Consider the following 12,736-nt stretch of genomic DNA (forward strand, 5'->3'; position numbering starts at 1 on the left):
ACAAATTAAGTGAAATTAGCATCCTTTAAAACTTACCCTCTATTGACATCCTAAGACTTAGTTAACAAGACTGACCAAATAGTTTTAGTCTGATAATAACAAATTTATTTGTTTTCCAGGTTTCCCTTGGCAGGGAATGGTACATACACACAATCTATACAGTGAGATCAAAAGATAATACTAACCGAGGTATCGGCAAAAGGAGTGCAGAGTACCAGTACCACTCTCTCTCAAGTCCTGGGATACTTAAAACATCCACACAGAACAGAAAGAAAAGAGAGGCCAGAAATGCTCCCTCATTTGCCAAGGAAATTGGGGCTAAAAACAACAGGGGAACAAACATCCAGCATATAGCCCTGGACCGTACCAACAGGAGGCAGATCCCTGAAAGGGAAGTTCCTCTGGATGGAGTTCTTCCCAGGGAGTTAAACAACAGCAATCCCGAAGTAAACCTCATCACAGTTATCACAGGTGTGGCCACTGGCCTGCTTACCATCTGTCTAATTGCAGTTACTGTACTGTTGCTAAAGAGGAAACAGAGCTCCAAAGAGAAGGAAGCCCCAGCAGGATCAGGGAGCACTGAACCAATGATGCCCCAGAACAGGTACAATAGTGACAGCTCAGAGGTTTGATCTCAGGTGCTACCGTTCAACTTCAAAAAGGAACCCAGGGTTTTAAACTGTGAACAGACAGTTCTGGAGTCTCTAGGCATACTCACAGACTCTGATTTGAACTCTTTCTTCCCTTCTTGCAAACACAAGAACACTTCAGAACCAGTCTCTCATTCTGCCAAAAGCTCAATCTCATGTCTTCACAGCAGTGCCAGCCACTGAAAGGACAGAACTGAGACAGAATGACATTTCACTGTAGCAGTTTCTAAAGACTGTGAAGAAGAAACTATCCAAAGGTGCTAGTACATCTTATGGACAATAGAAGAGGAAGCCTGCTTTTTCGCTTTTTCACTATGTATGAACTTCAAAGGTGCAATTTTCATGTTGTTTATTCAGGATATACAGTTTGTTACTAGAAACTTCATTTTCATTAATCTGGCAGAATGGGAAGCATGTCACTTAACATGACAAGTTTTCCAAGAAATGAAGACAGCACAGAACCATAACTAAGGCTATCTCTTAATCCACAAGTTTGGGGTTTCTTAAACTATGTGGGAGAAGGAGAGAGAAGAGATCTAACCAGTAGTCTTTGATCTGATTCTCACCTTCCCCCAACCCACTTTGTTTTGTTTGCTTATTTAAATTTAAACCAAAGAATATGGTCTGTCTAGAAGAGAGCACATTTTATGGAAATGGGACATCTCTGTCCTGATATATAATGGGTTATCTAACTACTATATTGTAAATTATACTTGTTAACAATACCAACAGATATGGGAAAGGACATGGGCTTGGTAGCATGTTGGTCATCTAGAGAAGATGTAATGTTAAACAAGACACAAGACACAACTCTGAAAGAATTGAGTTTAGAAAAATCTGCAACTCCAAGTCCTATATTTATAGTTAGTTAGGACATTATAGAAAATGGATGTGAAGGAGCAGCACCTACTTCATTAGAATAAGTTGTATTTATTAATATAGTGATATCTAATGGTGATGTTTCTTGAAAGAACTATAAAGAATGACAGCTTCCTATCTCCTGGGATAAGGCCAGTCCTCAGTGTGCATAAGCAACATGGTCATTTGTGTATGTATGAGGATCAAATTAATGATGACACCCTTTAGGGATGTTCTAATTAGAAACTGATCTAGGTGCAGAGAACACTCTATAGCTTCCAAAAAGGCCCCACAAGATCTGAGAAAAAGTCCTCCTTAATCGAGAAAAACCTCTTTGCAAACCCCATGCTTATGAATTAGCCACAATTTTCTAGTGTAACATAATCTTTTAAAATTCATATATTTATACACATATACTCATATATCTATGTCTATACATATAAATATGTGTGTATATGTATGTATACACACAGAAAGGTACACACACAAAAAATTTAGTGAAAAAGTAACTCTCAGCAATGATGTATACCCTTAATCTTGGAAAATAAGTGTCTACAGTGGTTGGGAGAAAAGTGAAATGAATGTGATTATATAATATGGGTTTCCCTTCCCTTGGTCAGCTTGGCACCATTGCAGAAATCTTTGAGAAAAAAACGGAGTAGGCCAATTTCTTCACTCAACAAATGAGTTTACCATGGTTCAATTACATTTCAAGGGCCCCCAAGCAGCATCTCTTACCAAGCAGATCCATATAGTGCCTTGAATCCCAAGATTTCCCCTATAATTCAGTGGGAAGACTTCTGGAAGCATTCATACACAGTGTTCTGGTCAATAGGTACTATTTGGCTACCTCATAGTTTGCATGAATTGAACATTAGCTCTGTTGCTGCAAACAGTCTATGAACTGTATATACTATTTAGTGTTTGGACCAGTTTGTGCAGAGCATAGAATCTCACCTAACTTTAAACCATCAACAAAAAGGTGACACACAAACCAACCTCACTACAGGGCTACCCTTTAGGAGTGTACCCCAAGACTATGTTACAGCTGTGACCATTATAACCAGATCCTTCTGAGACTTCCAATAATCAATACCTTTACAAACCCATCTTAGGTCAGATTCCTTCTTATAGTGATGAGTGTTTTATTGATGCTTTTGTTGGATAGTTCATGGCATGTAGAATCCAATAAACACGCAACTTTCCCTGTTAAAGAACTAGAAATCTTTGCAATTCTCTCTTATTTTTCTTCCTCCTCTATTTTTAGAAAATATTATTTCATTTTGGTTTGGGGAGCAAAGAGGGAGTGTCTGAAAAATAGTTGAATTAAAATTGTGCAGTCTAACTTTCTTAAGTCTATAGGACTTAAAAGGGAGAAAATAGGAAGTTTCCTAATGAAATCCATTTTTATTTACTACAGTATGTAGAGTATCTTAACCTTCATCTGTAGATTATGCTCCCCAACCACAAAAAGAAATTGGCAACATATAGATTTTTTTAAACTATTTCATGGACTTTTTCGTTTCAACACATTATCATTTTGTGAAGAGTTTACAGCTTTGAAAACAAAATTCCTGTTGTCTAAAGCAGGAATGGAGCCAGTTCCCTAGAAGATAATCAAAAGTTATTGTTTGACCCTAAAGTAGAATGGCATTTACTGAAAATTCATAGTATTAAAAAAAAATGTCACTGATCTTTGTAAATCTTAGTATTGTGCTAAGGATCCACTCATTGGTGAATCTTTTTGTTTGTTTTTATTTTGCACATGTTAACAAGTAAATTGGACTTACATTTACTTAGTCTCAGTCAGTCCAAATTTATTGTGTCCAGCTTGCTCTACTAGCCACTGTAAGGAATTATAAAGAAAACAGAAGTCTTGGTTCCTTCTCTTTACAGTTCTTATTCTACTATAAAACTTTTCCTGAACCAAGAGTCATATCAGGGGCAGCATGGATTTGAGTTTAAATTCATTCTCTGCCATTTACTACTTGTTTGACCTTGGGCAACTCATTTAATTTTTCCTCATCTGTATAATGTAGGGGAGAGGCCCATGTATCTTTAACGTAACTTTCACCTCTAAAACTTTGATCCTGTTATCTCTACGGTATTTTGTAGCTCTAGAACTAATATGACACTGCATACCTAGAACAAAAAGTACTAATACTTGAAGGAACTGTGATTTCCTAAGCTCCCAGCTACTTTTCCTATTAGACTGTGAGTTCCTTAAAGGCCAGGACTGTCTTCTGTCTCTTTTTGTATCCCCAGTGCTTCTGACATAGGACTTAGTACCTAGTAGGTATTTCATAAATCTTCACTAACTGACTGACTCTGTGCCAGAGACATGATTTGAATCTAGACCTTCCTGACTGGGCTCTAAGTTCTGTGCTCCTTCTACTATGTTACTTCATCTCTTGAGTGCTAATATTTGTCATTAAAAAACAAAAACAAAACAAAAATGCTGTTCACCATTGTCACCACACGTCTGTGTTTATAAAATGTGAATGAAAATCCTGAAAAGCATTTTCATTTCACATAACTGTAAAACAACTTGTAACAATGCAGATTTGAACTCTTATCCAAATAGTAGCCTTATCTTATTAAAAGAATAGAACATGATATTTAATTTCAGGATGTCATCAGTAGTATTCTCCATATTGGTTTACTGAAATCTATGTCCTAACAGGTTTCTACTCTGTAAGAATTTGAATATTATAGATCCAAATATATTAAAATTCAATTTTTAAAAATTCACCAAACATTTATTGTGTCTACTATATTCAAGACACCATTTTTATCTCTGTAAACTGTTGCTATCTTAAGTATGATAATAACTTGTTATTATAAAGCAGCTCCATGTTGGACCTCACCCAATGGTGCTTAGTTAGTGAAGCACCCAAAGGGCCTCATTATAAGCCATTCTCACTCATAATTCCATCCCACAAAGTGGACTCTAGTTGCCAGGGTTAGAGAGAAGCAGACTCTCATTTTTTACAAAGGTACCTTGTCCATTCATAACTTTGGTGCTCAAAAAGTATTAAATGACCACGCTAAAGAGAAGATTTATCAATTAATTATTATGCCCTTGAACCAAAGGACCTTTTATTTTTAGAGCATGTAGTTACATTTCCTTTGTATTTTTAAAGAAGTTGGTTAAACATATCCCTGGGTCAGTTACATGGTTCAGATTCAAATTCTCTTTTGTTTTCAATAGTGTAACTGTTCATCAATCTCAACATTGTCATTTTTGTTTTCATTGTAATAAAAATACATCCTACGTGGATTGAAATTCCCTTCAGCGTTGAACTGACAAAAGAGAAGTAATCACAATTCACGTTTATATAATTGAGATTTACAAAATACTTCCCTTGTAATGTCGCTCTGAAGTATATAAAGTAAGTGTTATTATCCCAATTTATAGATGAGGAAAGTGAAGTTTGGAATGTTAAAGTGACAACTATCATTAAACAAGAAGAAGTTATCAAAGGCAGAGCTCAAACCCAGGTCTCCTGATTATATTCTTTCTACTATAACATGGTTCCTCTAATAGAAAACTAAAAAGTAAAACTGATAATAACAACTACTTTAACTCTTTGAAGTTTATAAAATGCCTTGCTCAGAAACAGTTGATTGATATATACACAAGAAAGGCTCCAGCAGTCAAATGAAGAAGAACCCCTAAACAACCAGTCTACCCAGTATGCTGGGCTTGGTTCAGGTAACCACGTCATTTGTCAGGAATGTAGAAATACCAGTTCCTCTATTTTTGTATTCTGGAAACAGCCCCATAGAAGTAAAAACAACCAATATTTTATCTCCAGGATAATGTGGCTCCAGTTATGTAGATCTGAACAAACTGGCCTCCAAAGGTCAAGAATTACCTTAGAGGGTCATGTTCCATGAATCCAATCTAATTTCTCCAAAATAGTTATTTTATCATTTCCAGCTGATTATGATTTTAAACATTTATTTCACATAACATACTTGTCATTTACTTTTACAGTCTCATTTCTTTAGCCACCTTGAGAAGTCAACTAAAACTCTTTTTCTTATTAGAATGAAACTCACAGAAAAGTTGATTGCATGGAATGGCATCATGATAAAGTAGAAAAGGACAGACTGGAATTAGAAGATGTAGGTTTGAATAATTACACTTGTCACTTCCTACATCTCCTGTATGGCCTTGGCTACGACCTCTCAGTGTCTCAATTCCTTCATCCTTGAAAAGACACCTTAGAATATATGATCTCTGAAGTCTATTTTAAATCTAAAACCCTATGTCCAGATTTTCCCAGCACAAGAGTGATAAGGATGAAGTTGAAATTCCTCATATTGTCGCTCTGTTCTAGAACTTCTCAGTTCACATATTCTCTTTGACGCAGGACTTTTTTATGAAACAAACAAAACAAAACCCAAAACTCAAATGAGAGCAAGCAACTAGCTTAAATCCTTTCCCTCCTTAGCATATTTCATTAAAAAGTAATTTCCTTGGGAATAATTCTAAAATGGCATGGTAACAACAATGAAACCAAGAGGAAACATACTTGCCTACACGTAGTAGCTGTTAAATGCTTGTAGATTGATTTATTGGTTGGTATAAAATCAAAGAAGCACATAGGTTAAGACTTTCATTTCTCAGTGCTTCCTTACTCTTTAACATCTCTTTAACTCTTTAACATCAACAAATTGCTCTAAGGTTCTACCAGTTGTTTTGATTTCTTTAGATTATAGCTAATCTCAAAATGGAAATGGAGACTATGTTTCAGAACATATAATTCAGAACAAAAATTACATTGGGGGCATTTAACATATAAAAAAATTAGCCCTCCCCTAACCTAAAGCTAATTAAGTAAAACAACTCAAAGGTGAGGCTTTTTCTATTGGTTTGCATTAGGATGTGACTTAAGGTATGTCTCATAAGGATATGTCTAACTTCTGAAACTTCCTTTTACATTTCCCTAAGTGCCTTGGTGCTTTGTTTTGTTTTGTTTCCATTTTCCCTTAAAATATTCAATTTCATAGGAAACCCTGCCAAAGTTAAACCATTTCCAGCAGTGAAATCCTACTGTGATACCAATAATTCAGCTTATGTTTCATTTCTAATTAAGCGATCGTGGGTCTCATTACTGTTCTCCTTCCCCTTTGGGTGCTATTACTGATGTTCCTAGATCAGAACTCTGCTCATCTGAGAGATGGGAGAAGTCGGCACAGCACCTGTCTATGGGGTGTCTCTTTTGTGTAGAGTCCTGCAACACTTTTACATGAAGGAACAGAAAAGAACTACCCCAAGGAAACATAAAAATCATCGAATATTTTAATGGATATATTTTCCCAGTTAGTTTCTAACCATTTGTTGATGGTTTTTCAACAATAATTTAATAGACAAAAAAGATCAAGTTCATACAATTGTCAATGATATGCAATCATTTCAAATACTATGCAAATTTATTTGAGTTTTAAGTGGGATAAAGCATGGAAATAAACTCCAATTGTAATGAAAATAAAGACAATGTATTATAGTGATTAAGTCAGCCTTGGAACTAAGAAGACCTCGATTTGAGTTCCTAACATGTTCTAGTGGTGACCATAGATAAATTAATTTTTCTGTATCCCCTGGCAGCATTTTAAGACCAATTTTGATTTTGTGAGGAATTAAAGATCTCGAGGAGGGAGTTTCCTCCCCTAATATTCTCCTTTTTGTTCAAATCACAGGTCTAAACTAAAAGGGAAAAACTGTGTCTAGTAAAATTACTTTTCAAACATGATCAATTTTAAATTTATATCTCTGCCCCCCCTTTTTTGAACAATTCCATTGAATCTGATGCTAATTGACTAAAGAAGCCAGTTTCTAATTTCATATTGAACTTTTAAATATGAGTAAAATAGTAAATGTGTTTTATGTAACATGTCTCTTGGTATAAGTATTTTATAGCAAAACACGAGAACTCTAATTGAAGGACAAATTGATGAGAAGGAAAATAAACCAAGATGAAAAAAGAGAATAATAAATTTACAAACAAAAGGCATCCATGAAGTAAAAATTAAATTACTGGTTTCAAAACTAAGTGACTGTAAAGCTTATGACTAAGTTAAGCATATTAAGATGAGGAAACAAACTATTCACATTCAAATGGAGAGGAAGTAGATGCAAGGTGAAGAATGAGAAGTATATCTCTGGCCATCGTTAATGTAGGCATTTGCTTTGCTTGATTATGTATATTTGTTACAAAGGTTTTATGTTTCATTCTTTTTTCAAAGGGTGGGGAGGTAGAAGTCAGAGGCAGAGAAAATATTTTGTTAATTGAAATAAAATTTAATATAAAAAGAAAAGTAGTAAAGATCTATACCAGTGTTCTCCATTGTAGCTTCAGGATGTTGAAATCTTTGGCAAAATATTTCAGGCCAATTTTCCTATTAAATGTATGTAGTAATTTTATTAAGTGCCTTCTTCTTCCCCAAAGTAACCTTCACATAACTAATGATTCGAAATTTATCTAGTCATACCATAAGATTATATATATATATATATATATGTATATATATATATATATATATACATATATATGTGTGTGTGTGTGTGTAATGAATGTATTTGCAAAGTTTTGTAGCCCGTGTAACTTTTTCTATCAGACTATTTATAATACCAGCAATGTGCAAATATTTCCTATTGTTATTACAAATGCTGAGATTTTTTTTATTACATGTGCATTTTCTTTCTGTTTTACATACCAATTATTTGTAACTATTTAATCTCAAGTCCATGCCTATAATAACAAGGTTTCTTTGCTGAAAAAAAAAACAAAACTGTAGCTATTTACTTTCTGGTTACATCTCTGTGTATGAGTACTAACAACAGATAGGAATTGAACAGTATATTGGTGCTTGTTGTAACTTGTTACTTAGACCAAAAGCACAAAATTGTTATGGTCTGCAATAAACCTCATTTGTTTTTACATCCATTTCATTTGTTTCCAGTTTTAAATATTTAGAAATCTATATCTGAACTGCTACCATGATGGTTGTAAGTGATAATGATTTTGTCATCCACTAAATTAGATGCTTAAACTCTGAAGGTTCTCATTTTCCCTAAAGTAAAAACTTGAATTTGTTTATCTAGTAAAAACAAAATTAATCAGCTAGATATATTTGTTGAGAATCTAATACATATGAACACTTTTCTAAGTGCTCTGGTCTCTATATTCAAGAGGTTCACAAGCTACTTGGGAAAAATAAGACCAAAACATGTGAAAAGTGAAATAACAATATATAAGGTAAATAATGGGTACACCCTGATTTACGTATGCCCAACTTACATGAACAGACATATCGAGCAGCTGAAAGTCAGACTGCCAAATATACTCCTCTCCCTAAGACAGTTCTTAGAGATTTCTCTCTCCTGTCACAAGGCAAAGCCCAGTGTTGTCCAAGACTACCGCCTCTCTATTCCCAACCCAATCACCTCAATCCAAGATTGCCTCTCCCCTTAGATCCTTTCTGAGTGGAAGTAAAAGTCAATCATTTCCAGACCATCATTATTCTCACCTATATGTTTTTACCTTTCTGTACAAAGTCTATTCAAAGAACAGAAAAGTTGAAGGAGGACAGCTACACAGGAGTTGTCCATGTTTCTTTCCCAGCTGCAAACAGTAAGGACTTATTGAAAAACTCATAAGAAGAGTCAAACAAAGTAAAGCACATGAGGGGCAAAGTGGAACAACAGAAGAGATAAAAATCTGAAGAGAAGCAGTTGACATGGGGCAAGAGGAGAGAGATGGCAATGAAAAAAGAACCTTACCCCTGGGATCCGAAGAAGTTAATGATGGCCCATAATATAATAAGATTTTTTTTTTTAAATTAGACTTTAATAAACAAGTCCCACTAGATAGTACAATGGATAGAGCACTGAACCTAGAGTCAGGAAGTCATCTTCCTAAATCCAAATCTGGCTTCAGGTACTTACTAGATGTGTGATCCTGGGCAGGTTACTTAACCCTATTTGTCTCAGTTTCCTCTTCTGTAAAATGAACTGGGGAAGGAAATAGCAAACCACTCTAGTACCTCTACCAAGAAAATCCCAAATGGGAATACAGAGAGTCAAACACGACTAAAACGACTGAACAACAATAATAATCCCTAGGTTTAGAGTGAGAGAATCGTATCCACCATAACTCCTCATCCCCTGAAACTTCCTTCCCTTGCTGATCCCTAGCAAGCCAGTCACAAAGTCAACTAGAATTTATCAAGTGCCTGTATGTGCCAACAGTAGGGATACAAAGAAAGGCAAAAGATATTCCCTGCTTTCAAAGAGTTCACAGTCTAATGAGAGAGATGTGACAAGTTTCAGGGTCCTTGTTAGCAACTGCCCAAACAAGCCAGCATAGTATGCAAACAGAAAGGTAAATAATTTATTTGTCCACTGCAGTGTGGATAAATCAGAAGGTGATGGATATACAAGACCTGTTAAAATAAGAAAAAGGGATGCTTAAATTGTTACAAGGAAAGAACATGTCCTTTTAGCACAATCATTTTTACACCAGACAACAGTATCTTTTGTATCAGTCAGTTAGTTAATTATCATTTGTTAAACTGCTTTTCTGCACTTTATTCCAAGAGATAAAGAAAAAGGGAAGAGTTTCTGGAACAAATGATATCCTATGAGTTTTCTTTTGTAATCCTAAAGTAATTAAGCAGAAAGGAGGTACAAAAAGGGACTTTCAGTGCCGTCAACAGGACATCCTAAAAAAGGGGAAAGAAAAATAATAGCAAATATAGAACAAAGTGGAGTCAGTTGCATATGCTCTATCAAATCCAAAAAAGTTGTTGTTTGTTCTTTGTTTTCTAAGAGGATTGATGACATGACAGGTGACATCTTGACTTGTGGGTGAATGGGATTTAAGTGAGGCAGAGTTCCACAAAATTGTCAGCCTCACTCTATCCCCCTAAAATAGATGAACTGCCTCTGCAGGTAGCAGTTTTCCCCAAAGGTAATAGCTTCACCCTCATCGGAGGTCTTCAAACCATGGATGTATAACCATTTTTCATACATGTTGTAGTGTGGACTCTTTGCCATGCAGATTGGACTAAATGGGCACGGAGGACTCGCCTACCTCTAATCTTTTGTCTAATTCCACCATACTTCAGATCCCCTCTGGCCTGTGCTGTCTGTCCTAAGAAAACATACATTATTCATCTCACTACTTCTCCAGGGAGGTACTCTGAGTTTCTGTAAACTATAAATGAACTTAGGAAAAAGAAGCCAGCCAATCACAAATCAAGTATTTTCTGCTTAAGCAATGCCCCAAAGCAATCAATGCACGACTGATTCCTAAAGGTATGGTACAAACAATAAGAATTTAAGAGTCAATGAGTCAGTGAGCTCTAGTGGTGTGAGAAGTCTTCAGGAGGAAACTAAATCGGGTCTTGAAAGAAGGGTGCAAATTTCACTTAGGCCTCCAATTCCCTCAGTCTATCAGTCTTTTAGGCAACTAAGAGGAGCAGTGATTAGAGCACTGGGCTTGGAATCAGGAATCTTCATGAGTGCAAATCCAGCCTCAGATACTTACCAGCTGTTTGACCCTGGATAAGTCATGCAACCTTCTTTGCCTCAGTTTCCTCATCTCTAAAATGAGCTTGAGAAGGAAATGGCAAACCACTTCAGTATTTTTGCCAAGAAAACCCCCAAAAGGATCATGACTCATCCACAACACTAAACAATTTAAACAGTCTGTTTGGCATACTTAAACAGCTAGCATTAGAGCAAATATGTCAAACCTATAGAAATATGTCCAGGTATGCCCAGAGATGGATGCCTTCATCAGTATGTTCAGGGAACATTCCCTGGTAATAACCATGCATCACAGTCTCTTATGTGTTCTACTAACCATCCAATATCTTATCCTCATTTTAACATCCTATGTCATGCCATCCATCAGCTTTTGAAGGCACACAGGTTGTCCTCTAGCTTTTCCCATTGTGTATTCAGTCACCTTATAATTCTGTCATGAAGAGACTTCAAATGATTCAGAAGTCTTATGGAAACTGGGAAGTTTTTATTGCCTTCGTCTAACTGAAGCATCAGTCATTTTTAATATCCCCAGGAGGGACATTCATCATGGTGCTGAAAATGAACTACTTCTCATTCTTCACCCATTTAAAGAGGGGTCCAATTCCCTCATTTAAAAATAAAATCACAACTGACAGTTAAGATTAGTTATTACCTTGTCCTTCACCCCAAGGGTATTCCAGAATATGTTGGTTTTGGCTAAAGATGGGATTAAAAAGTATGCCTTCGGAGATGGCTTGTTAGAGTACTTCTGAGATCTAATTTTTCTTTAATATCAAAATTTATTAAGCTATGGACATAGCTAAGATAGAAATATCAAAACAAAAACCACCCCCACCTTCTTTCATTTCAGTCCCTGTGGGCATAGGTATTCTCACTGCCCAGGCAGCCCCTAAGGTGGGCTGGAGGCATGGGTTTTCTGGAGCCAGCTCCAACAGGCTCTAGAGAGCTGGTTGCTAAATTTTCAATACAAGCATTTACACCTCAAATTCTACAAATCAAGGCATGATTTATTGTTTTATTGATCTTCTAGATTTAAGAAAGTAGTGGACAAAATGTCAATAAGACAGATTATACTTAAAGTGTGTTGTGTCCATTTTTTTTTCAGAGAATCAGTTGTTAAACATTTGCCAGCATTGCACTGGCTGGGAGTCCAGGAGAGGAGGTTCATTGCTAGCACAAATCTGAGCAGAGCTAGAAAAGTAGCCCCTCTGAAAAGCTTTACTTGAGAACTTAGAGTATATGATTATGACATCACACCAAAGTTTAGTGAAGATTTTTCTAACTTAGGAACCAAGCAGAATCAGGTGGTGTGTATAAAAGTAAAATCAGTGAACTTGGAAGTAGATAACCTGAGTTCTAGTTCTAATCATTCTCCTTAGCAGCCAGTGTTACTGTGACCAAGGCATTGAGTCTTGGGTTTGTTCCAGTAGAGAAAAGAGAATTGGGCAGAATGCTTTCTGCGGTTCCTTACTGTTCTAAATTCTATGACCCCTGCTATCTTTGGGATATCAAAGCCCCTTCCAGAACTGGATCCTTTGATTGTTCCAGATCAAGTCTGTGGTACATTTCTACCATTTGTTTCAGCCACAAGTCAGGCATGGAAAAGTGGACAAAGTGTGTTTGCATTGTTTCCTCTAACACTACATGCCCAGTACCCTTGGCCTCT

The 12,736-nt window shown here is 36.1% G+C and overlaps 1 protein-coding gene across 1 annotated transcript in view; it reads left to right on the forward strand.

Annotated features, from left to right (window-relative positions):
* The window catches only part of FREM2 (FRAS1 related extracellular matrix 2), a 240,500-nt gene extending 232,036 nt beyond the window's left edge, over positions 1-8,464 (forward strand). The window contains exon 24 of the mRNA XM_072610422.1: positions 120-8,464. Within this exon, the coding sequence (XP_072466523.1) occupies positions 120-632 (513 nt within the window). The 3' untranslated portion in view covers positions 633-8,464. The remainder of the gene's footprint in view (positions 1-119) is intronic.
* The last annotated feature ends 4,272 nt before the right edge of the window (positions 8,465-12,736 follow it).

This window comes from Notamacropus eugenii, chromosome 5, assembly GCF_028372415.1.
Source record: "Notamacropus eugenii isolate mMacEug1 chromosome 5, mMacEug1.pri_v2, whole genome shotgun sequence".
NCBI lineage: Eukaryota > Metazoa > Chordata > Mammalia > Diprotodontia > Macropodidae > Notamacropus > Notamacropus eugenii.